Raw genomic sequence first — 25,665 nt, forward strand, 5'->3', positions numbered from 1 at the left:
TGGACAGGGTGCTGCACCCAGCTAAAATGGCCTATCATGAACACTAAGCATGTCCGCTAACTACTTTTCCAGGTAGAATTATTACTCCGCACACCCCACCTTGGAGTGCTGCTGTGTGAGTTTTTATATCCCACTAAATCAAGATTTACAGGATTGTAATTATTTGAAACAATCATTAAAAAGTCTAGATATAGTTCAGTGGTCAATTCATTTAGCTATATTATCAGATTGATTGGGCAGAATTATGGCATGTCTTGGCACACAGTTTTGTCCTTTCGGTATAGCAATTAAAACATAAGTGTCAGGTCAAAAAGAATGTAAAAATCTTAAACCTGAAGGTTCTTGTTAGTGGTGACAGAAGTGGTTTTAGTAAAATAAAATAATCCCATCTACTTTGTGGATGCAGATAAACAGAAGCAGAAATGCTACTTGTGATCAGTTTCAGCACTGAGCCCTCCTTTGCTTTCTCTGAGAAGTACAGCTAAATAGACACCACAAGGGGTTAAATCTCTGTCTGGACAAGCCCTTGCAATGGCAGATTTGCAGACATCTTGTCTCTGTCAAATCCCTTCATGCATACTCCTCGTTTTCCAGGTCTCTCTATAATGAAATCAACCTGTATTTCTCTATCTAATTTGATAAACACTGATTATATTGTTCATACTTGTTTAGCACAGATTGGAACACAAATTACAGAGCAGAGAAAAGCACAAAATGCCTTCAATGGGGCGCCAGCCATACTTGTACTTTTATAGGAGGACAAATGGCAAATAACAGGCTGTACAGTCACCTGTAACATATAATGTCTTTTATGCAATGATCTGGGAGCCAAGGAGCAGTGTTTGTATGATATTGTCATTTCTGCAGCATCCCACTGAGTACAACCTTAATTACTTGCAGTGCGCCAGAGATGAGATCAGAGGCAGAGCAGACAGAGAACCTTTAGCTCAATGTTCTGTCACCATGGTGATCCCCATTATTCAGACCTAAGGGGCAGCCTCACCAGCTGACACTGCGTTCATCCCACTCTGCACTTCTAAATTCTTTCCCTTCTAGTTAGAGCCGACTGATATGTCATTCTGTTTCACTACGACCTTTTCTTACACTACCTGCTGCAAAATCCATTCCCATCCCTTTCAGTTCAGAGGTCTGCAGATTAAATTTGTCATAGAAAAGTATACATTTTATTTAATTTATTTTTTTACCCTTACAAGAAAAAGCAAAATACTGTGTGTTTCCTTGAAAGGAAATGTTTGTGATTTGGAGAAAAGCAATGACGTGTATGTGCTTAGGTACCTTAGAGATTATAGGTGTGATACAGGTTTCTGGTGGTCGGGATGCCAGCGGTCACATAACCAACACCGGCACCCTGACCATGAGAATGCCGACAGAGACAGGGCCAGATTAACAATGAGGCGGATGGAGCTCCAGCTCCAGGCCTCCACATAAAAATAGGCCCGTCATCATGGCTGCATGATGATCACTGCCACCAGTTGAGCTGGCCGGATTACATACGTAATCCCGCCAGACCGAATGCCAACTGTCAGTATCCCGACATCGCCATCCCACCCGGCAGAATGCCAGCAGCGGGATGAGTGGTGCGTCACCCCTTGCGGGCTCTATGGGTGTCATGGACACCCCTGAGTGGAAATAGTCCCTGTGCACCGGTATTCCGGCTGGCGGCATTGCTGGCTGGCGGGATTAATGGCATTGGCATCCTCACCGCCGGGATCCCAACAATTGGCAAATTGAATGAATCCCGAGGTGGCCACATGGTCATCCACAATCACAAGTATTAAGATTGCATTTCTATTTTCCTCACAAAATTCTGCAATTTTTTTTATATTTTTACATATTTAGGGAGACATTGGTGTAGGGCAGAGGTGGCCAGACTTTTGGGACCTGGGATCAACTTTTTGTTTACTTACTTACCGGCGATCTACTGGCATCAATGCGTTGAAACTTCATTTCAAATGTATTTCTTTAATAATTACATTAAATAACAGCACCATAGTAATGTCAACATTAAAAAAGATATATTAATAAACAAAATGTAGTCATGATTGTGTGCAGAACAGCCCCCTGTGCAACCCCCCACCCCATGCATATTCCCCCTGTGCAGAATACCCTCCCCCTCACAGTGCAGAACAGCTCCCTGTGCAATATACCATTTGCAAAACAGCCCCATGGGCAATACACCCCTCTGTGCAGAACAACCCCCTCCCAGTGCTGAAACAGCCCACTGAAAACATACTGTACAATCAAGGCCCTGGACAGAGATGGGGTGATTATTTTCCTGCCCTGTCCCATACCTCCCAACATTCTGCAGAGATGAAGAGGGAAACTTGTGCGGCAAAGCTGCGCCCGATTTTGAAAATGGGGCGTGGCCTGTGTGAAAGAGGGCATGTCTTTGCGGTAGTGCCATGATCGTGAGCCATGCCCCCGTTTTGGTCATTGAGGGGGCATGCCCAGTGCTCTGTGAGCTGCTGGCATGCCCCCTCTCCCTCTGTCTCCACTGAATAGATGCTGTGCGGGACTGTCCTGCGAACATTGGGACAGTCGGGAGGTATGCTGTCCCCTACCCTAACCCGCCCGTGATGGTGGCTAGGGATAAGAGTCATGGGCTGGCGGCTACGTCTAACCCCAACCCCCCCCCCCTTCCCTACACACACACACACACACACACACACACACACACACACACACACACACACACACACACACACACACACACACACACACACACACCTTGGGGGAGATTCAAATGTTTGAAAAGTCAGTTGGGAGTCTGTTTTTTCCTATCTAATAGACAGGAAAAAACAGACACCCAACCAACTTTTCAAACATTTGAATCTCCCCCCTTTTGTCTAACCCTAACTCCCCCTGGGCTCTAACACCCACAGTGACACTGATACTTACCTTCAGGATGCCGGCAGTTGGTGTTCTGGCGCAGGGATTCCGAGTGGTGTCAGTATTCCAGTGTCAGCCGAATGCCGGTATCCCATAAAAATAATGTAGAATTTAACATCTTTTAAAGGGTCTCCCACATCTATTGTTAGAAGACTCACTGCTGGGCTCTGGGTGGTCTTCAGTATGCCGAATGTCGGGATCACGGCGCACAGTATACCGGCGCCGGGATCCCGACACCCGGCATACCGACAGCTATTCTCCCTCGTGGGGGTCCACGACCCCCCTTGAGGGAGACTAAAATAGCGTGGTTGCGCGCCACCGTGCCCGCAAGGGGCTCCTTTGCGCTCGCCACACTGTCGGTATGCCGGCGGTCGGGCTCCCGGCGCCGGTATGCTGGTCGCCGGGAGCCCGGCTGCCGGCATACCATACTACACCCCTGGGCTCTTACATCCCACTCCTGTATTGACCGTGCTGAGGTAAAGTTTGAAAACCATTCAATGGTAAAACTCGCATTGAATATTGTAAAAATACTAATATAAGGTTGTGATTAATGAGGGAATTCAGCTTAATTAAGCTGATATCTGATGTAGAAATGACAATTCCCATTATGAGCCTTATTCTAAATCTAACGCTGAGTGTCGGTATTTGCATGATGCTGCCAGAGCCAGACTTTGGGGGGAGATTTATTAAAGCTTGGATAAAAGGAGATAAAGTACCAACCAATCAGCTCCTGTCGTTCTACAGGCTGTATTTGAAAAATGACAGCTTTGATAAATCTTCCATTTACTGTCTTTTGCTAATTCGAACATCTGGTGCTAATGTTAGTGGCTGTACAGCTTCAGGCAGAAAGTCACTATTTTTCCATCCACAGCCGCAACACCACTTGCACCTGACCCATGCCGGGTGCAAGAGATCTATCAGAAACAGGCTTCCCTTTGCTGTACATGTTACTCAGAATACATGCCACACAGTTACTGCCATGAAATGCCCATTTTACTGAATGAGAGATCTGGCCAAGATCGATCTGACTCATGCTGACCTTAAATTAGGATGACCAGCATCTAATCCGTTTCCTCATTAGATTTCCCTTCACTCCCCCGGGAGCCCTTGGCACACAATTTGGAGTTTTATGTGCATACGATGAAGCATACAATCTATCAATGGATTGTGTGCCTCACAAAAAGCACGTGATCACCTGTAAGGAAATGCCACTCAAAAATTATGCTGATCGTATGCGATGCATTGTATGTGCATAAAACAAGGTACGATGTGCATACGATTGCGATGGATAATATGGGCTGCACATATGATCTGAGGATGCCTCATTCGACCCACGGGGTCGTGTTTCGCATCGTAATCGTACAGAAAACACGTACAATGTGCACACAATGCATCATACGACGTGTCGAAATCATACATTCGTACGCGATATCGCACAGGTGTACGGCCAGCATCAGACTCGGCCGAAGACACATAGAAATGCATAAATTCATTTACATGCAAGCGATATATGCTACAACTTGCTGTTTGCAGCAGTATAAGAAGCCGTGTCCTCCTATTTGTGTCCTATTTGAGTATATGTTTATTGTGATCTCTAGTTTTTTTCTACTTGAAAAATAAAGTATGCAAAAGAAAAAGAGAGATATCGATGTGAACATCACAGATCTGACTTTAAATTCCTATATACAGATTACCTTAATTTCTCTATCGTCCTAGTGGATGCTGGGGTTCCTGAAAGGACCATGGGGAATAGCGGCTCCGCAGGAGACAGGGCACAAAAAGTAAAGCTTTACGATCAGGTGGTGTGTACTGGCTCCTCCCCCTATGACCCTCCTCCAAGCCTCAGTTAGATTTTTGTGCCCGGCCGAGAAGGGTGCAATCTAGGTGGCTCTCCTAAAGAGCTGCTTAGAAAAGTTTAGCTTAGGTTTTTTATTTTACAGTGAGTCCTGCTGGCAACAGGATCACTGCAACGAGGGACTTAGGGGAGAAGAAGTGAACTCACCTGCGTGCAGGATGGATTGGCTTCTTGGCTACTGGACATCAGCTCCAGAGGGACGATCACAGGTACAGCCTGGATGGTCACCGGAGCCTTGCCGCCGGCCCCCTTGCAGATGCTGAAGTAAGAAGAGGTCCAGAATCGGCGGCAGAAGACTCCTCAGTCTTCTAAAGGTAGTGCACAGCACTGCAGCTGTGCGCCATTTTCCTCTCAGCACACTTCACACGGCAGTCACTGAGGGTGCAGGGCGCTGGGAGGGGGGCGCCCTGGGAGGCAAATGAAAACCTATTTTGGCTAAAAATACCTCACATATAGCCTCCGGAGGCTATATGGAGATATTTAACCCCTGCCAGAATCCGTTAAGAGCGGGAGACGAGGCCGCCGAAAAAGGGGCGGGGCCTATCTCCTCAGCACACAGCGCCATTTTCCCTCACAGAAAGGCTGGAGGGAATGCTCCCAGGCTCTCCCCTGCACTGCACTACAGAAACAGGGTTAAAACAGAGAGGGGGGGCACTAATTTGGCGTTAGAAATATATAATAAAGATGCTATAAGGGAAAACACTTATATAAGGTTGTCCCTATATAATTATAGCGTTTTTTGGTGTGTGCTGGCAAACTCTCCCTCTGTCTCTCCAAAGGGCTAGTGGGTCCTGTCCTCTATCAGAGCATTCCCTGTGTGTGTGCTGTGTGTCGGTACGTGTGTGTCGACATGTATGAGGACGATGTTGGTGAGGAGGCGGAGCAATTGCCTGTAATGGTGATGTCACTCTCTAGGGAGTCGACACCGGAATGGATGGCTTATTTAGGGAATTACGTGATAATGTCAACACGCTGCAAGGTCGGTTGACGACATGAGACGGCCGACAAACAATTAGTACCGGTCCAGACGTCTCAAAAACACCGTCAGGGGTTTTAAAACGCCCGTTTACTTTAGTCGGTCGACACAGACACAGACAGGGACACTGAATCCAGTGTCGACGGTGAATAAACAAACGTATTCCTTATTAGGGCCACACGTTAAAGGCAATGAAGGAGGTGTTACATATTTCTGATACTACAAGTACCACAAAAGAGGGTATTATGTGGGATGTGAAAAAACTACCGTCGTTTTTCCTGAATCAGATAAATTAAATAAAGTGTGTGATGATGCGTGGGTTCCCCCCGATAGAAAATTAGGGGCGGTATACCCTTTCCCGCCAGAAGTTAGGGCGCGTTGGGAAACACCCCTTAGGGTGGCTAAGGCGCTCACACGCTTATCAAAACAAGTGGCGGTACCGTCTATAGATAGGGCCGTCCTCAAGGACCAGCTGACAGGAGGCTGGAAAATATCATAAAAAGTATATACACACATACTGGTGTTATACTGCGACCAGCGATCGCCTCAGCCTGGATGTGCAGAGCTGGGGTGGCTTGGTCGGATTCCCTGACTAAAAATATTGATACCCTTGACAGGGACAGTATTTTATTGACTATAGAGCATTTAAAGGATGCATTTCTATATATGCGAGATGCACAGAGGGATATTTGCACTCTGGCATCAAGAGTAAATGCGATGTCCATATCTGCCAGAAGATGTTATGGACACGACAGTGGTCAGGTGATGCAGATTCCAAACGGCACAAAGGTGTATTGCCGTATAAAGGAAGAGGAGTTATTTGGGGTCGGTCCATCGGACCTGGTGGCCACGGCAACTGCTGGAAAATCCACCGTTTTTACCCTAAGTCACATCTCTGCAGAAAAAGACACCGTCTTTTCAGCCTCAGTCCTTTCGTCCCTATAAGATCATATCTGCCCAGGGATAGAGGAAAGGGAAGAAGACTGCAGCAGGCAGCCCATTCCCAGGAACAGAAGCGTTCCACCGCTTCTGACAAGTTCTCAGCATGGCGCTGAGACCGTACAAGACCCCTGGATCCTACAAGTAGTATCCCAGGGGTACAGATTGGAATGTCGAGACGTTTCCCCTTCGCAGGCTCCTGAAGTCTGCTTTACCAAGGTCTCCCTCCGACAAGGAGGCAGTATGGGAAAAAATTCACAAGCTGTATTCCCAGCAGGTGATAATTAAATTACCTCTCCTACTACAAGAAAAGGGGTATTATTCCACACTATATTGTGGTACTGAAGCCAGAAGGCTAGGTGAGACTTATTCTAAAAATTTTTTTGAACACTTACAAAGGTTCAAATCAAGATGGAGTCACTCAGAGCAGTGATAACGAACCAGGAAGAAGGGGACTATATAGTGTCCCGGGACATCAGGGATGCTTACCTCTATGTCCCAAATTTGCCCTTCTCACTAAGGGTACCTCAGGTTCGTGGTGCAGAACTGTCACTATCAGTTTCAGACGCTGCCGTTTGGATTGTCCACGGCACCCCGGGTCTTTACCAAGGTAATGGCCGAAATGATGATTCTTCTTCGAAGAAAAGGCGTCTTAATTATCCCTTACTTGGACGATCTCCTGATAAGGGCATAGTCCAGGGAACAGTTGGAGGTCGGAGTAGCACTATCTCGGATACTGCTACAACAGCACGGGTGGATTCTAAATATTCCAAAATCGCAGCTGATCCCGACGACACGTCTGCTGTGCCTAGGGATGATTCTGGACACAGTCCAGAAAAAGGTGTTTCTCCCGGAAGAGAAAGCCAGGGAGTTATCCGAGCTAGTCAGGAACCTCCTAAAAACAGTGCATCATTGCACAAGGGTCCTGGTAAAAATGGTGGCTTCCTACGAAGCAATTCCATTCGGCAGATTTCACGCAAGAACTTTTCAGTGGGATCTGCTGGACAAATGGTCCGGATCGCATCTTCAGATGCATCAGCGGATAACCCTATATCCAAGGACAAGGGTGTCTCTCCTGTGGTGGTTATAGAGTGCTCATCTTCTAGAGGGCCGCAGATTCGGCATTCAGGATTGGATGCTGGTGACCATGGAGCCCAGCCCGAGAGGCTGGGGAGCAGTCACACAAGGAAAAAAATTTCCAGGGAGTGTGATCAAGTCTGGAGACTTTTCTCCACATAAATATACTGGAGCTAAGGGTAAATTTATAATGCTCTAAGCTTAGCAAGACCTCTGCTTCAAGGTCAGCCGGTATTGATCCAGTGGGAAAAACATCACGGCAGTCGCCCACGTAAACAGACAGGGCGACACAAGAAGCAGGAGGGCAATGGCAAAAACTGCAAGGACTTTTCGCTGGGCGGAAAATCATGTGATAGCACTGTCAGCAGTGTTTCATCCCGGGAATGGAAACTGGGAAGCAGACTTCCTCAGCAGGCACGACCTCCACCCGGGAGAGTGGAAACTTCATCGGGAAGTTTTTTCCACATGATTGTAAACCGTTGGGAAATACCAAAGGTGGACATGATGGCGTCCCGTCTGAACAAAAAACGGGACAGGTATTGCGCCAGGTCAAGAGACCCTCAGGCAATAGCTGTGGACGTTCTGGTAACACCGTGGGTGTACCAGTCGGTGTATGTGTTCCCTCCTCTGCTTCTCATACCTAAGGTGCTGAGAATTATAAGACGTAGAGGAGTAAGAACTATACTCATGGCTCCGGATTGGCCAAGAAGGACTTGGTACCCGGAACTTCAAGAGATGCTTACAGAGGTCTTATGGCCTCTGCTGCTAAGAAGGGATTTGCTTCAGCAAGTACCATGTCTGTTCCAAGACTTACCGCAGCTGCGTTTGTCGGCATGGCGGTGGAACGCCGGATCCTAAGGGAAAAAGGCATTCCGGAAGAGGTCATTCCTACCCTGGTCAAAGCCAGAAAGGAGGTGACCGCACAACATTATCACCACATGTGGCGAAAATATGTTGCGTGGTGTGAGGCCAGGATGGCCCCACAAAGAAATTTCAACTCGGTCGTTTCCTGCATTTCCTGCAAACAGGAGTGTCTATGGGCCGCAAATTGGGGTCCATTAAGGTTCAAATTTCGGCCCTGTCGATTTTCTTCCAGAAAGAATTGGCTTCAGTTCCTGAAGTCCAGAAGTTTGTCAAGGGAGTATTGCATATACAACCCCCTTTTGTGCCTCCAGTGGCACTGTGGGATCTCAACGTAGTTCTGGGATTCCTCAAATCACATTGGTTTAAAACCAGTCAAATCTGTGGATTTGAAGCATCTCACATGAAAAGTGACCATGCTCTTGGCCCTGGCCTGGACCAGGCGAGTGTCAAATTGGTGGTTTTTTCTCAAAAAAGCCCATATCTGTTTGTCCATTCGGACAGGGCAGAGCTGCGGACTCGTCCTCAGTTCTCTCCCTAAGGTGGTGTCAGTGTTTCACCTGAACCAGCTTATTGTGGTGCCTTGCACCTACTAGGGACTTGGAGGACTCCAAGTTGCTAGATGTTGTCAGGGCCCTGAAAATATGTTCCAGGACGGCTGGAGTCAGGAAAACTGACTTGCTGTTATCCTGTATGCACCCAACAAACTGGGTGCTCTTGCTTCTAAGCAGACTATTGCTAGTTGGATGTGTAATACAATTCAGCTTGCACATTCTGTGGCAGGCCACAGCCAAAATATGTAATTGCCCATTCCACAAGGAAGGTGGGCTCATCTTGGGCGGCTGCCCGAGGGGTCTCGGCTTTACAACTTTGCCGAGCGGATATTTAGTCAGGGGCAAACACGTTTGTAAAATCCTACAAATTTGATACCCTGGCTAAGGAGGACCTGGAGTTCTCTCATTCGGTGCTGCAGAGTCATCCGCACTCTCCCGCCCGTTTGGGAGCTTTGGTATTATCCCCATGGTCCTTTCAGGAACCCCAGCATCCACTAGGACGATAGAGAAAATAAGAATTTACTTACCGATAATTCTATTTCTCGGAGTCCGTAGTGGATGCTGGGCGCCCAAGTGCGGATTGTCTGCAATACTTGTACATAGTTACAAAAATCGGGTTATTATTGTTGTGAGCCATCTTTTCAGAGGCTCCGCTGTTATCATACTGTTAACTGGGTTCAGATCACAGGTTGTACAGTGTGATTGGTGTGGCTGGTATGAGTCTTACCCGGGATTCAAAATCCTTCCTTATTGTGTACGCTCGTCCGGGCACAGTACCTAACTGAGGCTTGGAGGAGGGTCATAGGGGGAGGAGCCAGTACACACCACCTGATCGTAAAGCTTTACTTTTTGTGCCCTGTCTCCTGCGGAGCCGCTATTCCCCATGGTCCTTTCAGGAACCCCAGCATCCACTACGGACTCCGAGAAATAGAATTATCGGTAAGTAAATTCTTATTATTAGATTATAAATACCTGCCTGCAATTATTACTGAATTCATTGTTTTATCATATTTTGCTGTGTCTTAATCACAGTGTATGGGGCAGAATCAATTATTTGCTGTGTTTACTGCATGGGTAAAGCTCTGGGTTTAATGTCTGGAGCTATACAGTTTTAATGCATTTTTCCTGTTTGGTAAACCCAAGGCTACTGAGCATTTACTCATAGATTTCATTCCACGTTAAGTGCACAGAGTCTGTGGGTTACCCCAGAGGGTGCATTTAATGGAGATTAATCCTTGCAGCTCCTGAGACTACAAGGAAAGATACGTGTTACTGGCACTCTCTGGGGCTCAACACATGGGGTATTGGCACTCAATTGGATAGCTATGGGCAGATAAATTAGATGCAGGGAAACCTTGAATATGACCTTATATGTCATAATGGGAAAGTTGCTTATTTAGGTGCCCTTAGATATGATACAAAACAGAACTATAGATTAAACTGTGCACAGATCTGATCTGTATCATCCTTGGGCAACACAATTGAAAATTCCCTTAATAACTAATCACTCGTGAAATAACCTTGTATTGTAGAAACTCATCCATGTCAATCTGCTGTGAATTATATTTCCCTATAACCAGGGGCGTTTTAAGAGACATGTGCAGCCTCCATTGCTGGCCCCCTCCTCTCCGGCAGCTAATAGACTCTGGCATAATGACAGAATCTACTGCGCATGAGCAGGTCTCCGGTAACATGGCACCCGCACCTTGTTACGGGGTGGGGGGTGGGGGGGAAAGATCTCCAGTGTGCATGCACAAATCACTCAGAAATGGCAGCGGCGGACATTTTCCAAGTGATTTGTGCCTGCACTGCAGGGACTCCGGAGGGGTAAGTATACTATATAGGTGCGGTGTGGGCCCCTCCCCCCACGGATCTAGGACACTGTACCCATTATAGAAACATATATGCCTATAGCAAAAAGGAGAACTGCAGATTATAATTCATACAGAGTCCAGACACAATAATTTCTTGTATCCTTGAGCCCTAAAAAGTTTATTTCTGTCTCTTTCTGCATTAAGGCCTGTCCTTCATAGGAAATGAGCTGAAATATATTATGCTTAATATGGGTGGAAGAGAGGTAATTGATTACAAAGAGGAAATGGAACAATCAATTAATAAAACATGGAGTTGACTTAGATAATGTTTTCATTGCTATTGTTAATTTCCAGCTTTAGTTATGCAGATTGAATATTATTCTGCATTCATTATATTCCTTGGGTACAAATATAATGTATGGCCTGTAAGTGCTCTGGAGATAAGCCTCTTCTTCCTGCTGAAATCTATTCTATTCTGATGGGAATAGGAATTTGTAATTGCACTTAGTAACTCATCTGCACCTCATTGTACAATGAAGGGTTGGAAGGAGTAAGCTTTTATGAAAGTAGATATAGATGAGTCACTAAAAGGTGACCCAGCTTGGAGTCATTTCTACAAAATTACTTTCTGTGAGCCATTTAAATCATTTTGATTTTCCAATTTTCTTTTTGCTCACTTTTCTTTTATGTATAAGGGAATTCCTGATCATTTAGCTAAATTGCATACAGCCTGAGTGCTGGCAGCAGAAGGCAGCCATTAATCAGCCATACAGTGTTAGAGATTAAATGTTTGTCATGCTGTATAATGACATAGGGTCACCGCGGTTCCCTCAATTTATTTTATTTTTTCATCCATGTAACCCGTCGGTTTAATGATACTGCCCTCACTGTTGTCTTTAAGGGAAAGTTTTTTCCATAATATAAATGAATCTAGATGCTTCAATGCTGTCGTGAATCGCCTCTTATTTCTAATACTGCATTGAAATCGGATGCTTTCAGAAAGCTCTTCTGCCGCAGTAACTGTATGAATAAGGGCTCATACACATGGGTAGTATTTGTTTTACAGGTACACAGTGGAGAAACAGATTGATGTTTATGGAGAGGTGTCAGTACTGTGCAGGGGCGTAGCCAGAACTTTGTGAGTCCCATAACTTGTGGGTCCACCCTTCCTGGAGAGACACCTCTCTCCAGAGTAGTTTTCATTTTATGTGCCATAGTAGTGCCCTTTTTATGAACTGTGGTGCATAAGTTAATATTATGCCCCACAGTAGTGCCCTAGTTCGCATTATACCATATAGTGCCCTCAGTTCACATATGCCATATAGTGCTTAGTGGGCATTTTCTGGGAACCTGGAAAACAACTTTATGACCTGGGTACAATTGAGTCAGGCCCAAGAGATGGGCCCCTAAGCCCCCCGAGCAATGGCACTCCCAGCACCCACTATAGCTACTTCCATGGAACTGGCCATCCTTCGAAGGCAGATGATGGAGCAAAGACAAGGGGAAGTAGAAAATGCTCTACAGTATGCTCCCACGTCTCTGCTCTGTCTCCTGCTTTGGAAAGACAGCCATGAGTACTGTAGAGACATGTCTGGGATCTGTTGTCTCTCTCCAGTTCAGGAGCAGATATGAGTTTAAATAATGCACATTTCTGCAGAGCATACAAAGTTTAGGCGCGTGCATTAAAATGTGTCATTAGTGTGAGGCTATGTGATCATTTCTTTAAAAATGCTGTTGCCTCTAAATGTAAAATATGATGTAAACATCACAAATTTATTTGTCTCATCATTTGAAGTCTTTTTTTTAAGGTGTGACTTTAACATTTCCCTTCATGTTTTCTGTTTCAGCAGCTCTAGAAGTTACCATTGTTCCCGATCAAGGAGAAATAGGCCTCGGGGAATCGAAATTCTTCTTATGTCAAGGTATGGGTCTTCAAAGCCCATTCAATGCAGGAAATGATGTAAAGATATTTAGAAAAATAAATATGTGAGTTGATAATTATGTTGTCCACCAGATTAGTGAGAGTTTTGGATTCCACCAGGTTACTGTTTAGAAGGAGGGCTACGTTATTTACGTAATGTTTTAATGTTTTACCAACCCCGTTAATAAAGAACCAAATTTATCTTGGCTAAATTGTAGCTTTACTCGTCTTACTCACTATTCTCTGTCTCTTAGGAACTAATTCAGAGGTGGACACAATTAAAACATCAGGCGCAAGCAATGTAGATAGGCGTACCTCTGCGATGACTGGGGGAGTGGCTAATGGCGGTGGGCATGGTGGTGTCATGGACAGCATCAAAGGATGCAGTTCCAATGAACATAGGCAAACATAGGGTTGCTCTAATGACCAATGCTGCAGCCAATGTCCGATAGATGGTGCGTCCCTGTGCACATATTGGCGTATTTGTGCCGTGGCCAGTGGGCATTTCAAAAGAATGCCCATCACCGTGGCCTTAGTATAAACACTCATGCCTCAACCTTTGAATAACCCCCTTAAAACGTTGAAAATTGCATAATATGTAAGGTTGCAGGTACAATCACTAACCATGTTTGTGCTATTCCTTCTTTCCTGTGTTTCAGTATACGGGGAAGCAACTGAGATCTACTGGGAATCCCCCACTGGTGAAAGGTTAACCAACCAACAACAGATCTCAGTAGTGAAAAGCGATGACTATACATCAACTCTTACCATATACAATGCGAGCATACAGGATGCCGGGACCTACAAATGTATTGCTACCAGCCCAGAAGAGGGGCGATCAGAAGGCACTGTTCAGCTCCAGATTTATCGTAAGATTTGCTTTACTTTACCTTCATTTCCTGGCTGCAACAGATTACACAGTATAAGTAGAACAATATGTATTGCCTATTACTTTGCTAATCTAATATGAAAATTCAGAGGGAAATATCCCACCACCGAGAGCATGGTTTAGTTTCTCTAAAAGTAGCAAAGTGAAAAAAATTATTCCTTCATCCAAAGTATGTTCCAAAAGGTAAAAGTTTTATTTTGCAAACCCCGTCTACCCCCCACTAACATGCACCCCCCACTAACATGCATACTAACTCAGATTCAATCATGTATGCCTTGATTTTAGGACATCATAGTTAGTTCAGACATACTTAGAGAAGAGGGAATAGAAGGAGGACAAAGGGGTTATCAATCATGCATATATTAAAATAAGACACTTCATTGACAATTATCCCTTTTCCACTAGCTCTAAAAACACGGGTAAATGCGCGGGGACGCGCATTTACCCGTGTTTTTTCCTAGTGGAAACGCCTCCCCCCCACACACACACAATTTCCCGGATCAAGTGATCCTGGAATCCTACCCGGGTGTTCAACCCGGCAAGCTGTGTAGTGTAAACGGAAGTCATGTCGAGGCGACACGGCTCCCGTTCACAGTGAATGGAAGGGCGGCACTGGGAGATCATGTGATCTCCCAGCACCGCCCCTGCCACGTCAGCAGCTGCGTCACCAACCCGGCAATATGCCGGGTTAGTGGAGTTAGTGTAGAAGGGGGCTTTAGCACGGGTCGCAGCCGTGTCAGGCTCCCGGTTGTGACCCGTGCTGCAAGTGGAAAAGGGGTATAAGTGACATCAGTCATTGTTACTCAGTGTTTCATTGAGCACAACTTAACTCGTTCAAAGAATTATCACAGAATATCAGGAGGATAGCCCTTTATTGTGACGTCGTCAGTACAAAGCTCTTTCCTTTTAGTAACGGGCATATAAAGTGACAGCTGAAAACTTGTCTAAATTAGTTCCTTCACCTGTCCTTCATTTAAAGATATTGAAAAGTCACATACCGAGTATCAAAAGTTAACTACGATGGGTAAGAAAACTGAGCACACTCATCTGTTCACCACAAAAAATTGTATTTTTAATTTTTTAATTAAATGACTGTACTTGGTGAATGTATGATTTATTTTTCTTTCTCCTTTCCCATGTCACATGTACTGTATCTAAAAATAAGAAGAGAATATTCTCGAGTAATTCTGTTTATACTTAGTTTCCACCCTGTGTTTCAATCTTCACTCGAGTATGTACAGAATAGACTTTACCACCTTAGATGTAGAAAGAAAAGCATGCAACAACAAAATATGCAGTGAAAATGAAAAGGGAACACCTCCAAAAGGGAAAATCCTGCCAAAAATCACTCTTATGGTAATACGCTTACAGAAGGCATTATTGGTAATCTGCATATCAAAATCAACGCTGCAAACAAAGGTCCTTACATGTAGTAGATAGCTCCCACATCTGCATATAAATGAAAGAAGAGAAAAATGCATCTAGTATAATACGTTTTTCATAAAACATAATCATTTTAATTATGTTATGCTCACATAGATAAAATTTCAGTATGTAAAATGTCACTCTTCATTAAATATACAGTTTGATAAAATAAGCCTCCTACCAGATGGGACAACAACCAGCACTCATAACAAGATCTTTGCAGATTGGAAGGAATTTACAGATACAGTGATAGTACACTACCTGATAGTAATTCTGGTGCCGATGCTACATGTCCAGAAGACAAGGACTTGAAGTGGAACACAAATGTGCTCCAAATTACTGGAAGTGGAGAACTTCCTGTTTGCGTTCCAACTTCTGGAGATGACAGATTGGACAGTGGTGATCACCAAGAAATATAAATACAACAGTGAGATTCAAGGCAGTTACTAAAAGAGTCTGCAGGACTAATTATCTATCGATTTCCAACACTTAGACTTGTAATACTGGGACAAAATAATCCTCACCCTCGGTTCATCAATAAATGCCTTCTAATGGGTGAAACGCCTCCTACTTTATATGTACACAAATTTGGAGCAGTTGGGACATATTGTTAATATTCAGTTTCTTTCTACTTTCACTTGCAATGTTGCTGGCCTGCAGTCTCTGCTACCTCTATCCTATGAGTAATCTATTCTTTATAACTTCCCATCAAGAAGGGAGAAGGGAAAGGAGGGACATGATAGACATTTTCAAGTACAGTATATCAAGGGTTTTTACAAGGTACAGGAGGGAAACATTCTTCAAATTATTGATGTGCACCGGACATTTTTCGGGTTATGTGTTTTGGTTTTGGATTCGGTTCCGCGGCCGTGTTTTGGATTCGGACACGTTTTGGCAAAACCTCCCTGAAATTTTTTTGTCGGATTCGGGTGTGTTTTGGATTCGGGTGTTTTTTTTTACAAAAACCCCTCAAAAACAGCTTAAATCATTGAATTTGGGGGTCATTTTGATCCCATAGTATTATTAACCTCAATAACCATAATTTCCACACATTTCCAGTCTATTCTGAATACCTCACACCTCACAATATTATTTTTAGTCCTAAAATTTGCACTGAGGTCGCTGGATGACTAAGTTAAGCGACCCAAGTGGCCGACACAAACACCTGGCCCATCTAGGAGTGGCACTGCAGTGTCAGACAGGATGGCACTTCAAAAAATAGTCCCCAAACAGCACATGATGCAAAGAAAAAAAGAGGTGCACCAAGATCGCTGGATGGCTAAGCTAAGCGACCCAAGTGGCCGACCCAAACACCTGGCCCATCTAGGAGTGGCACTGCAGTGTCAGACAGGATGGTACTTCAAAAAAATAGTCCCCAAACCGCACATGATGCAAAGAAAAAAAGAGGTGCAATGAGGTAGCTGTGTGACTAAGCTAAGCGACCCAAGTGGCCGACACAAACACCTGGCCCATCTAGGAGTGGCACTGCAATGTCAGACAGGATGGCACTTCAAAAAATAGTCCCCAAACAGCACATGATGCAAAGAAAAAAAAGGTGCACCAAGGTCGTTGGATGGCTAAGCTAAGCGACCCAAGTGGCCGACACAAACACCTGGCCCATCTAGGAGTAGCACTGCAGTGTCAGACAGGATGGCAGATTAAAAAAATAGTCCCCAAACAGCAGATGATACAAAGAAAAAAATAGGCGCAATGAGGTAGCTGTGTGACTAAGCTAAGCGACCCAAGTGGCCGACACAAACACCTGGCCCATCTAGGAGTGGCACTGCAGTGTCAGACAGGATGGCACTTCAAAAAAATAGTCCCCAAACAGCACATGATGCAAAGAAAAAAAGAGGTGCAATGAGGTAGCTGTGTGACTAAGCTAAGCGACCCAAGTGGCCGACACAAACACCTGGCCCATCTAGGAGTGGCACTGCAGTATCAGACAGGATGGCAGATTAAAAAAATAGTCCCCAAACAGCACATGATGCAAAGAAAAAAGAAAGAAAAAAAAGGTGCAAGATGGAATTGTCCTTGGGCCCTCCCACCCACCCTTATGTTGTATAGGTTTTAAATCTAGGATCGAGCACGGTGGCCAAAATGTAGTGCTCTGATTTCAACAGATTGACCACCCGTGTTGTCCGCATTTCTGTTAAAATAATTCCACACCGAACAGGTGATTTTTTTTTGTAATTTGACCAGGCATGTCAATGGCCATATTCGTCCCACGGACAACAGGTGTCTCCCCGGGTGCCTGACTTAAACAAACCACCTCACCATCAGAATCCTCCTTGTCAATTTCCTCAAATCTTCAATTTGACTATCAGGAACTGGACTGCGGGTGCTCCTTCCAGCACTTGCAGGGGGCGTGCAAATGGTGGAAGGCGCCACCTCTTCCCGTCCAGTGTTGGGAAGGTCAGGCATCGCAACCGACACAATTGGACTCTCCTTGGGGATTTGTGATTTAGAAGAACGCACAGTTCTTTGCTGTGCATTTGCCATCTTAACTCTTTTAAGTTTTCTAGCAGGAGGATGAGTGCTTCCATCCTCATGTGAAGCTGAACCACTAGCCATGAACATAGGCCAGGGCCTCAACCGTTCCTTGCCACTCCGTGTCGTAAATGGCATATTGGCAAGTTTACGCTTCTCCTCAGACGCTTTTAATTTAGTTTTTTGGGTCATTTTACTGAACCTTTGTTTTTTGTATTTTACATGCTCTCTACTATGACATTGGGCATCGGCCTTGGCTGACGACGTTGATGGCATTTCATCATCTCGGCCATGACTAGTGGCAGCAGCTTCAGCACGAGGTGGAAGTGGATCTTGAGCTTTCCCTATTTTACCCTCCACATTTTTGTTCTCCATTTTTTAATGTGTGGAATTATATGCCAGTAATATATCAATAGCAATGGCCTACTACTATATATACTGCGCACAAAAACTTAAGTGCACCACAGGTATGGATGGATAGTATACTTGACACCACAGAGGTAGGTAGAGCAGTGGCCTACTGTACCGTACTGCTATATATTATATACTGGTGGTCAGCAAATTTATGCACTGTCCTACTACTATATATATACTGCGCACAAAAACTTAAATGCACCACAGGTATGGATGGATAGTATACTTGATGACACAGAGGTAGGTAGAGCAGTGGCCTACTGTACCGTTCTGCTATATATTATATACTGGTGGTCAGCAAAATTATGCACTGTCCTACTACTATATATATACTGCGCACAAAAACTTAAATGCACCACAGGTATGGATGGATAGTATACTTGACGATACAGAGGTAGGTAGAGCAGTGGCCTACTGTACCGTACTGCTATATATTATATACTGGTGGTCAGCAAAATTATGCACTGTCCTACTACTATATATATACTGCGCACAAAAACTGAAATGCACCACAGGTATGGATGGATAATATACTTAACGACACAGAGGTAGGTAGAGCAGTGGACTACTGTACCGTACTGATATAATTCTGGTGGTCACTGGTCAGCAAAATTCTGCACTGTCCTCCTACTATATACTACAATGCAGCACAGATATGGAGCGTTTTTCAGGCAGAGAACGTATAATACTGGTGGTCCCCAGTCTTCCTACTATATAATACTGGTGGTCCCCAGTCCCCACAATAAAGCACACTGAGCACAGATATTTGCAGCACACTGAGCACAGATATGGAGCGTTTTTCAGGCAGAGAACGTAGATATTTGCAGCACACTGAGCACAGATGTTTGCAGCACACTGAGCACAGATATTTGCAGCACACTGAGCACAGATATTTGCAGCACACTGAACACTGAAACTGAGAGAACGCCAGCCACGTCCTCTCACTATCATCTCCAATGCACCAGTGAAAAATGGCGGCGACGCGCGGCTCCTTATATAGAATACGAATCTCGCGAGAATCCGACAGCGGATGATGACATTCGGGTGCGCTCGGGTTAACCGAGCAAGGCGGGAAGATTCGAGTCCGCCTCTGAACCGTGTAAAATGGGTGAATTTCGGGGGGGTTCGGATTCCGAGGAACCGAACCCGCTCATCACTACTTCAAATGAAGAGAAGTATTAGAACACAAGGACATGCACTGAAACTGGAGGAAGATAGGTTCAGGGGAAATTTGAGGAAAAATTACTTCACAAAAAGGGTGGTGGACAAGTGGATCAGCCTCCCATCAGAGATAGTAGAGGCTAAGACTATAAAGCAATTTAAACATGCATGGGATAGACCTAAGAATATCCTTACAAAGAAATAAGGAGGTAGCAATATGGTTAAAAAAGGGGCAGACTAGATGGGCCAAGTGGTTCTTATCTGCTGTCAAATTCTATGTTTCTTTGTAACTGGTTTATTTTAGTAGTGATGGATCTGTCAACCCACTAAATCCTTACCTGGACCTAGGGTTGCCACCTCATCTTTTTAATTCTGGACACATATTAATTACACAGGTTCTGTGGCTGATTAAAACCAGGTGAAATGGAGTCTTAAAGTCAACCAGCCAGCCACAGAACCTGTGTAATTAATATGTGACCAGAATTAAAGGGATGAGGTCTCAACCCTACCTGTACATAACTGTTTCTGATAACTGTGGATTTATTTCCTGCACAAGAATGCGCTTCCTTCCCTTAGTACTGGTTCAAGCAGGTTTAATGCTGCCTTTAATGTAACAAAACAAGCCATAGTGGTTATATACTGTATAAATGTCTGCACTTAACTCTGTAGCCATAATGTAGCTGCACAGGTCCCTGACACGTCACATATATGTTATTTGTTTATTTTTCTTCAGAGAAATTGACCTTTAGGAACGCGCCCAGCCCACAGGAGTTCACTGAAGGAACAGATGCTGTTGTCATCTGTGATGTATCAAGCTCTATCCCCTCAGTCATTATCTGGAAACACAAAGGCAAAGATGTGACTTTCAAGAAAGATGGTAATCATGGACTTAGCCTATGTATTATTGAGTATTGGGGTAATGCAATTTACAACATCCATTATATTCACATGGTCTCTAATGGTCCCTTTAGCACAAAAACATTAAGTTCTCATGTCTGAGCCAAATTACAAATCATTGTATTTTGACTAATTGTACATATCATAAATACTTGCTGCTTTGGTCAGGCAGCTCATTCTCAACAATAAAAATGATGTATACAGGCATGCATAGAGGAAAATATTAATTGCCTCCCTCTGCTGATCTGCTTTCCCCACAGCCCGATTTGTTATGCTGTCCAACAATTATCTGCAGATTCGGAACATTAAGAAGACAGATGAAGGGACTTATCGATGTGAGGGCCGGATACTAGCGCGTGGAGAGATAAACTTCAAGGATATTCATGTTGTAGTGAATGGTGAGAAAACATTAGGAAATATTTCATATGTGTAATGCACAGGGCCAACCATAAGAATTAGAGGTCACCAAACTATCTTCGATTGTGGGCTCCCCTCGCTGTAGTCTTGAGTCCCCTGTAACTTTATTCCCCAATCCCTGTGTCCATTTGTCGCTAATGTAGCCTTAACCCTTCCCCCATGTTCCTTTGTCCCCATTGTACCATTACCCAGTACAAGTGGCAATGGAAACCTCAGTGGCACTCCAGTGGCAACAGATCCTCTTACTGGGCGGGACGTACAAAACCGAAAATGCGGTAAACTCCCGTTTACCACATTTTCCTAATGTACTAACCCCTGGCCGTCAGGCCTTTTCTCTGCACTTTGCAGCGCTGTGCGAGGGATCCCTCCTAGCATGCCTCACGCCTGCCCCTGTCACCCTGCGCATGCGCAGACTGACTCCTGTGGCCGAATCCCGGAAGTCAGGCAGCTGCTAGGTATCGTGGAGGACAGCTCTTATCGGAAGAGCTGTCCTCCGCAATGCTAATCGCATATGTAAGTACATATGCGATTAGCATTGTGGCACTGTACGGCGATGTCCATTAGTACATCCCGCCCACTGGCATTACCTCCGCCCCCCCCTCCTTCCCATGCAGAGTATAGCAGAACATGGGGGATATTTATACAGGTTTAGAGAGAGAGAAAGTACCAATCGATCAATGTCTGTCATTTTACAAGCTGTCTTTAAAGAAATACAGGCTGTGTTTAAAGAAATAACAGGAGCTGATTGGTTGGTACTATATCTCTCGCCACCTTATGGGGGATTTACAATTACCCACAGTACATTACCGTAGCTAATGATATCGCCCAGCGCTACCCTTTTAGCCCCAATAAGCCGGAACAAGTTGCAGTTTATTTATGAGGGTTTTTCTGTACTGCACCGAGTGCCTGTTCCTGACAGGACTCAGTGCAGCACTCCACCTCCGGCTCTCCGCGGTCACTTTACTGCTCCCACATTATGTGACCGCTGCTGGGGGCGGAGAAAGATGGGGGCTGCGTGTCATGCTGAGGGTCCCAGCGCTGAGTGCCGGCTCCCGGGCTGAGGTGCCCTCCCTGCAGTCCCAGCCTGCTGCTGCGGCGTGCATGGCACACTGCAGGTCGCTGCATTTATCAAGGTTTTTGTTTCACCTGCATCAGGCAGGCAAAACCAAATCCCCGGAAACAGCCCTGTTTTTTAAGCGAAAATGGGGCTGTTCTTATGAAAATATACAGGTTTCACTGAACCTGTGTGTTTTCGGGAGGAAAGCTGTTTTTATTTACAGGCAATCCTAATTGGATAGCCTGTAATAAAACATTGGTGAAACACCAAAAAAAAGTATGAAAAACAGACATTTTTTCCACACGATGTTTTATCTCCTGTAATAGAATACCACCCTATCTCCTTCCAATCTTTGATAAATCTCCCCTGTGTCTCATTTGGGACTGATCATCAGTCTCCTTGCTACAGTTGACCTCTATACCCACAGAGTCAGTGGAATAGTACTCAGAGCTAATCCCATGTGACCCCGCATGTTGAGTGTGTAAAACAAATGATAGTTCCAACATGTCTTCTCCTATGGGCTGCCCTGGTGGTTCACACTGTCCATTTAAAGACTGATTGGGGTAGATCTAGACAGAACTAATAGAAAAGCGTGATTATCACACGTGTTTGTGGTGTACAGCGTGTGGAAGCAAATGCACTCCATGTCATGGTAGTATTGTTATTTCACATTATGACAGAGTTTAAGTAATACCTTTATTTTTCACAGTGCGCACAAGGGTCAACTTACAAAGACAAAACCATTAAGGCGCACTATTAGGGTCCTCTTTGTAGGTGCCATATGCCTTAGCCAGTTTGTTAGCTAACTCAGTATTCCTGAGAATCATTCTGAGTGGTTCAGTAGAAACTATGGCATCACGTGTCCCTTAGACCTATTAAGGTAACACTAATGTTACAATATGTGTCTTTTTTTGGATCATTGCTTATTGTATTGATATAAATGACATATCACCACAGTGTATCACTAGTTTATCTCTGTGGCAGTTGAGCAATATTTAATAGCCACTGTAAAAACTACCTAGAGCAATAAGGGTTGCTGCACATGAATGGAATTGAAAGCCAAGCTTCTAAAGTTTTGTCTCTCCCCAAGATAATAAATATTATATAATCTAAATATAAAATATAGATTCATTCCTTTTCAGGTATATTTTGTCCAGTATTCTGTTTCTGTTAACACCATCTTGACATTAACAGAAATGTGTACTCGATTGGGTTATTAGCAACAATAGCAATATTTCTGCTCGCGATAACCCATTTCTTCTTAAAATTAAATGAAACAGCTCCATCACTGGCAGCAAAATCCTAGTAATCTCCAGGAATAGGATGTTTTGCCCTTTAGTGAATCTGCATCTCACAAAATGTCTGTCTCCACTGTGATGTCACTTCCTGGTAGTCAGAGGTACTGTTATATATGTGGTGTGGGGGTTCCAGATCTGAGAGACTTGCTAATTTTTCTTGGCACCCGGTAGTGCTACCGAATTTAGGGGTGACTCCCAGCCTTTCCAGAAAAGTAGACAAGTATGGATCACTAGTGTATACTCTCATAGAGATGAATGGGGCCACTCTGATTAATCAGAGCCTAGGGAACTGTGCAGTGCATTCTACAAACATGCCTGTCTAAGACTGATCATTTATTTATGTGGCTGTGGCAGTGGTTTTGCCGTGTTTTCTAAAACTGCCACCTAGCAAATCCGAGGCTTCCATATTTCTAATGTTAAAAACTTTGAAGGTGAACCAATGTTCACTGTCACTGTTGACAAAACCACCATACTCCCTTTTCCCCACTGTACTGTTTGGGCCTCCCTCTCCTTTACCCCCCATGTTCAGTCTCTGGCCCAATCCTGTCAGTTCCAACTACGCAATATCACTCCCAGAGTGCGACTAACCATATTATACACTCACTAGCCTGTCATGCTCCCATCTCGCTCCACTCTGAGCTGTTCTCAATTCCACAGCATGACTTATCTTTCTCTCCCGCCGCTCTACATCTGCCACTCATCTTCGACAAATCCTGCACCTGCTCCCATTCCCCTACAGAATCCTCTTCAAACTCCTCACCCTCGCGTACAAAGCCCTCTCTAACTCCTCTGCTCCCTACATCTCCAACCTCATCTCCCTACGTATTCCCTCCGGCCCACTCTGGTCAGCCAACAACCATCGCCTCTCCACTACACTGGTCACTGCATCCCATGCACGAATCCAAGATTTTACCCGTGCTGCCCCCCTGCACTGGAACGAGCTCCCTCGCTCTATTAGACTCTCCCCGACCTTGCAAAGCTTCAAAACGGGCACTGAAAGCCCACCCATTCATCAAAGCATACCCTTCAGCATATCCTATTTTCGAGGTCACTCTCCCAACCCACTACCTCATGCCTTGGACATCTATGCCTTGCTTACTAAGGCTGCCTGTCACTTGCTCACACCTGCTGTCACTTGCTCGCACCTCCTGTCACCTCTCTGTTTCCCTGCCACCCCCTAGATTGTGAGCTCATTGGAGCAGGGCCCTCTTCCCTCCTTTTCTCACAACTCTCTTCTCTCACACTTCAATTACAGCCTGCATAGCCAATGGCTATACCTGCATCTCCTCTCGCTCATTACTGTTTATCTCTTCTAGTGGCTGCCTGCCTCAGTTGTATGATGACTAGTCCTTTGCTTCCTCTCATCTTGGCTGTAGTGTGCACTGAGAATTGTGTTGGCACAATAGATCAAAATCATATTACTCATATGAATTGTATCCTTTATCTCTCTTTTCAGTTCCCCCCACGGTTCGAGCCAGGGAACTGGTTGTCAATGCCACGGCCAACTTGGGAGAGTCCGTTACCTTAAGTTGTGAGGCTGATGGGTTTCCTGAGCCTGAAATAAGCTGGACAAAGTAAGTGATCAATAAGTCTAATTTCCACTCAGAAACATCATTGACCCAAGGAAGGCTGCTATTCATTATAACACATAGACTAAGTGAAAGATATAGTGAGGTTACTAATATGCGCAAAAAACAGAATTGTGCAGCAGAAACACGCGAATGGAGCATTCACCCAATGCTCAAGGAAACTGGATATTGAAAAATATTTTTCACGTGTTCAATCCTGCGCTACTCTGTTTTGACCATGTGCAAATAATTTGACAGTTAGTGCCTATATACAGACATAGAATGGTGCAGTGGAGGTATATGCATGCAAAACACCACATCCAAATTGAATAATAAATACTGATCTTTTATAATTGAGTAGTTCTCGAGTTCCTGCTGCAACTACTTCTTAATGCATTTTGAAGGTAATAAAATCCATAGGTTTCTGTAATCAGAATAAAAGCGCTTTCCTCTTAAGGGCATACACCCATTGCAGGGGAGGTCAGCACAAGAAATAAATCATAGTGCAGTACTTTGTATAAAATCAGACGTGTTTTAATACAAATCGCACTTACAACATTGAAGAATTAAAATCGCATGTAACGTCTCCTCCCACGGAAACAACACTGGAACACACTGGAAAAATCACCAGACTCCTGTTGATGCACTCAGGATGGGTTTCAGCGACCACAATTTAAAAGACAATGAAATCTGCAGGTTTCTGTAATCAAAATAAGAGCGCTTTCCTCTTAAGGGCATTCACCCATTGCAGGGGAGGTCAGCACAAGAAATAGATCATAGTGCAGTACTTTGTATAAAATCAGACGTGTTTTAATACAAATCGCACTTACAACATAGAGAAATTAAAATCACATGTAAAGTCTCCTTTCACGGAAAACAACACTGGAACACAGTAGAAATATCACCAAAGTCCTGTTGATGTGCTCAGGATAGGGTTCAGCAACCACAGTTCCGGATTCTGTAGGAGCCTCTCCAGGGTGGTAGTACCGCGTCCGTAGATGTCCGATCAAGTTGAAGACTAAAATGCCACACTTAACGCGTTTCGGACCTCGCTGGGTCCTTCGTCAGAAGTGTGGGTCCAATAGAACAAGACACTATTTAAAGGAGTTCACTAATTAACAAATTAGGAGCAGCCGTACTGG

The 25,665-nt window shown here is 44.6% G+C and overlaps 1 protein-coding gene across 9 annotated transcripts in view; it reads left to right on the top strand.

Moving 5' to 3' along the window:
• NCAM1 (neural cell adhesion molecule 1) overlaps window positions 1-25,665 on the top strand; it is a 513,442-nt gene that overhangs the window by 336,012 nt on the left and 151,765 nt on the right. For 8 of the 9 annotated variants that reach the window (XM_063943169.1, XM_063943171.1, XM_063943177.1 and 5 more), the window contains exons 2-6: window positions 12,834-12,908; window positions 13,567-13,776; window positions 20,020-20,163; window positions 20,444-20,581; window positions 24,412-24,529. In XM_063943169.1, the coding sequence (XP_063799239.1) occupies window positions 12,834-12,908; window positions 13,567-13,776; window positions 20,020-20,163; window positions 20,444-20,581; window positions 24,412-24,529 (685 nt within the window). The remainder of the gene's footprint in view (window positions 1-12,833; window positions 12,909-13,566; window positions 13,777-20,019; window positions 20,164-20,443; window positions 20,582-24,411; window positions 24,530-25,665) is intronic. The other variant, XM_063943170.1, reaches the window with a different exon arrangement.

The sequence above is a fragment of the Pseudophryne corroboree genome, chromosome 10, assembly GCF_028390025.1.
Source record: "Pseudophryne corroboree isolate aPseCor3 chromosome 10, aPseCor3.hap2, whole genome shotgun sequence".
In the NCBI taxonomy this organism is placed as follows: Eukaryota; Metazoa; Chordata; class Amphibia; order Anura; family Myobatrachidae; genus Pseudophryne; species Pseudophryne corroboree.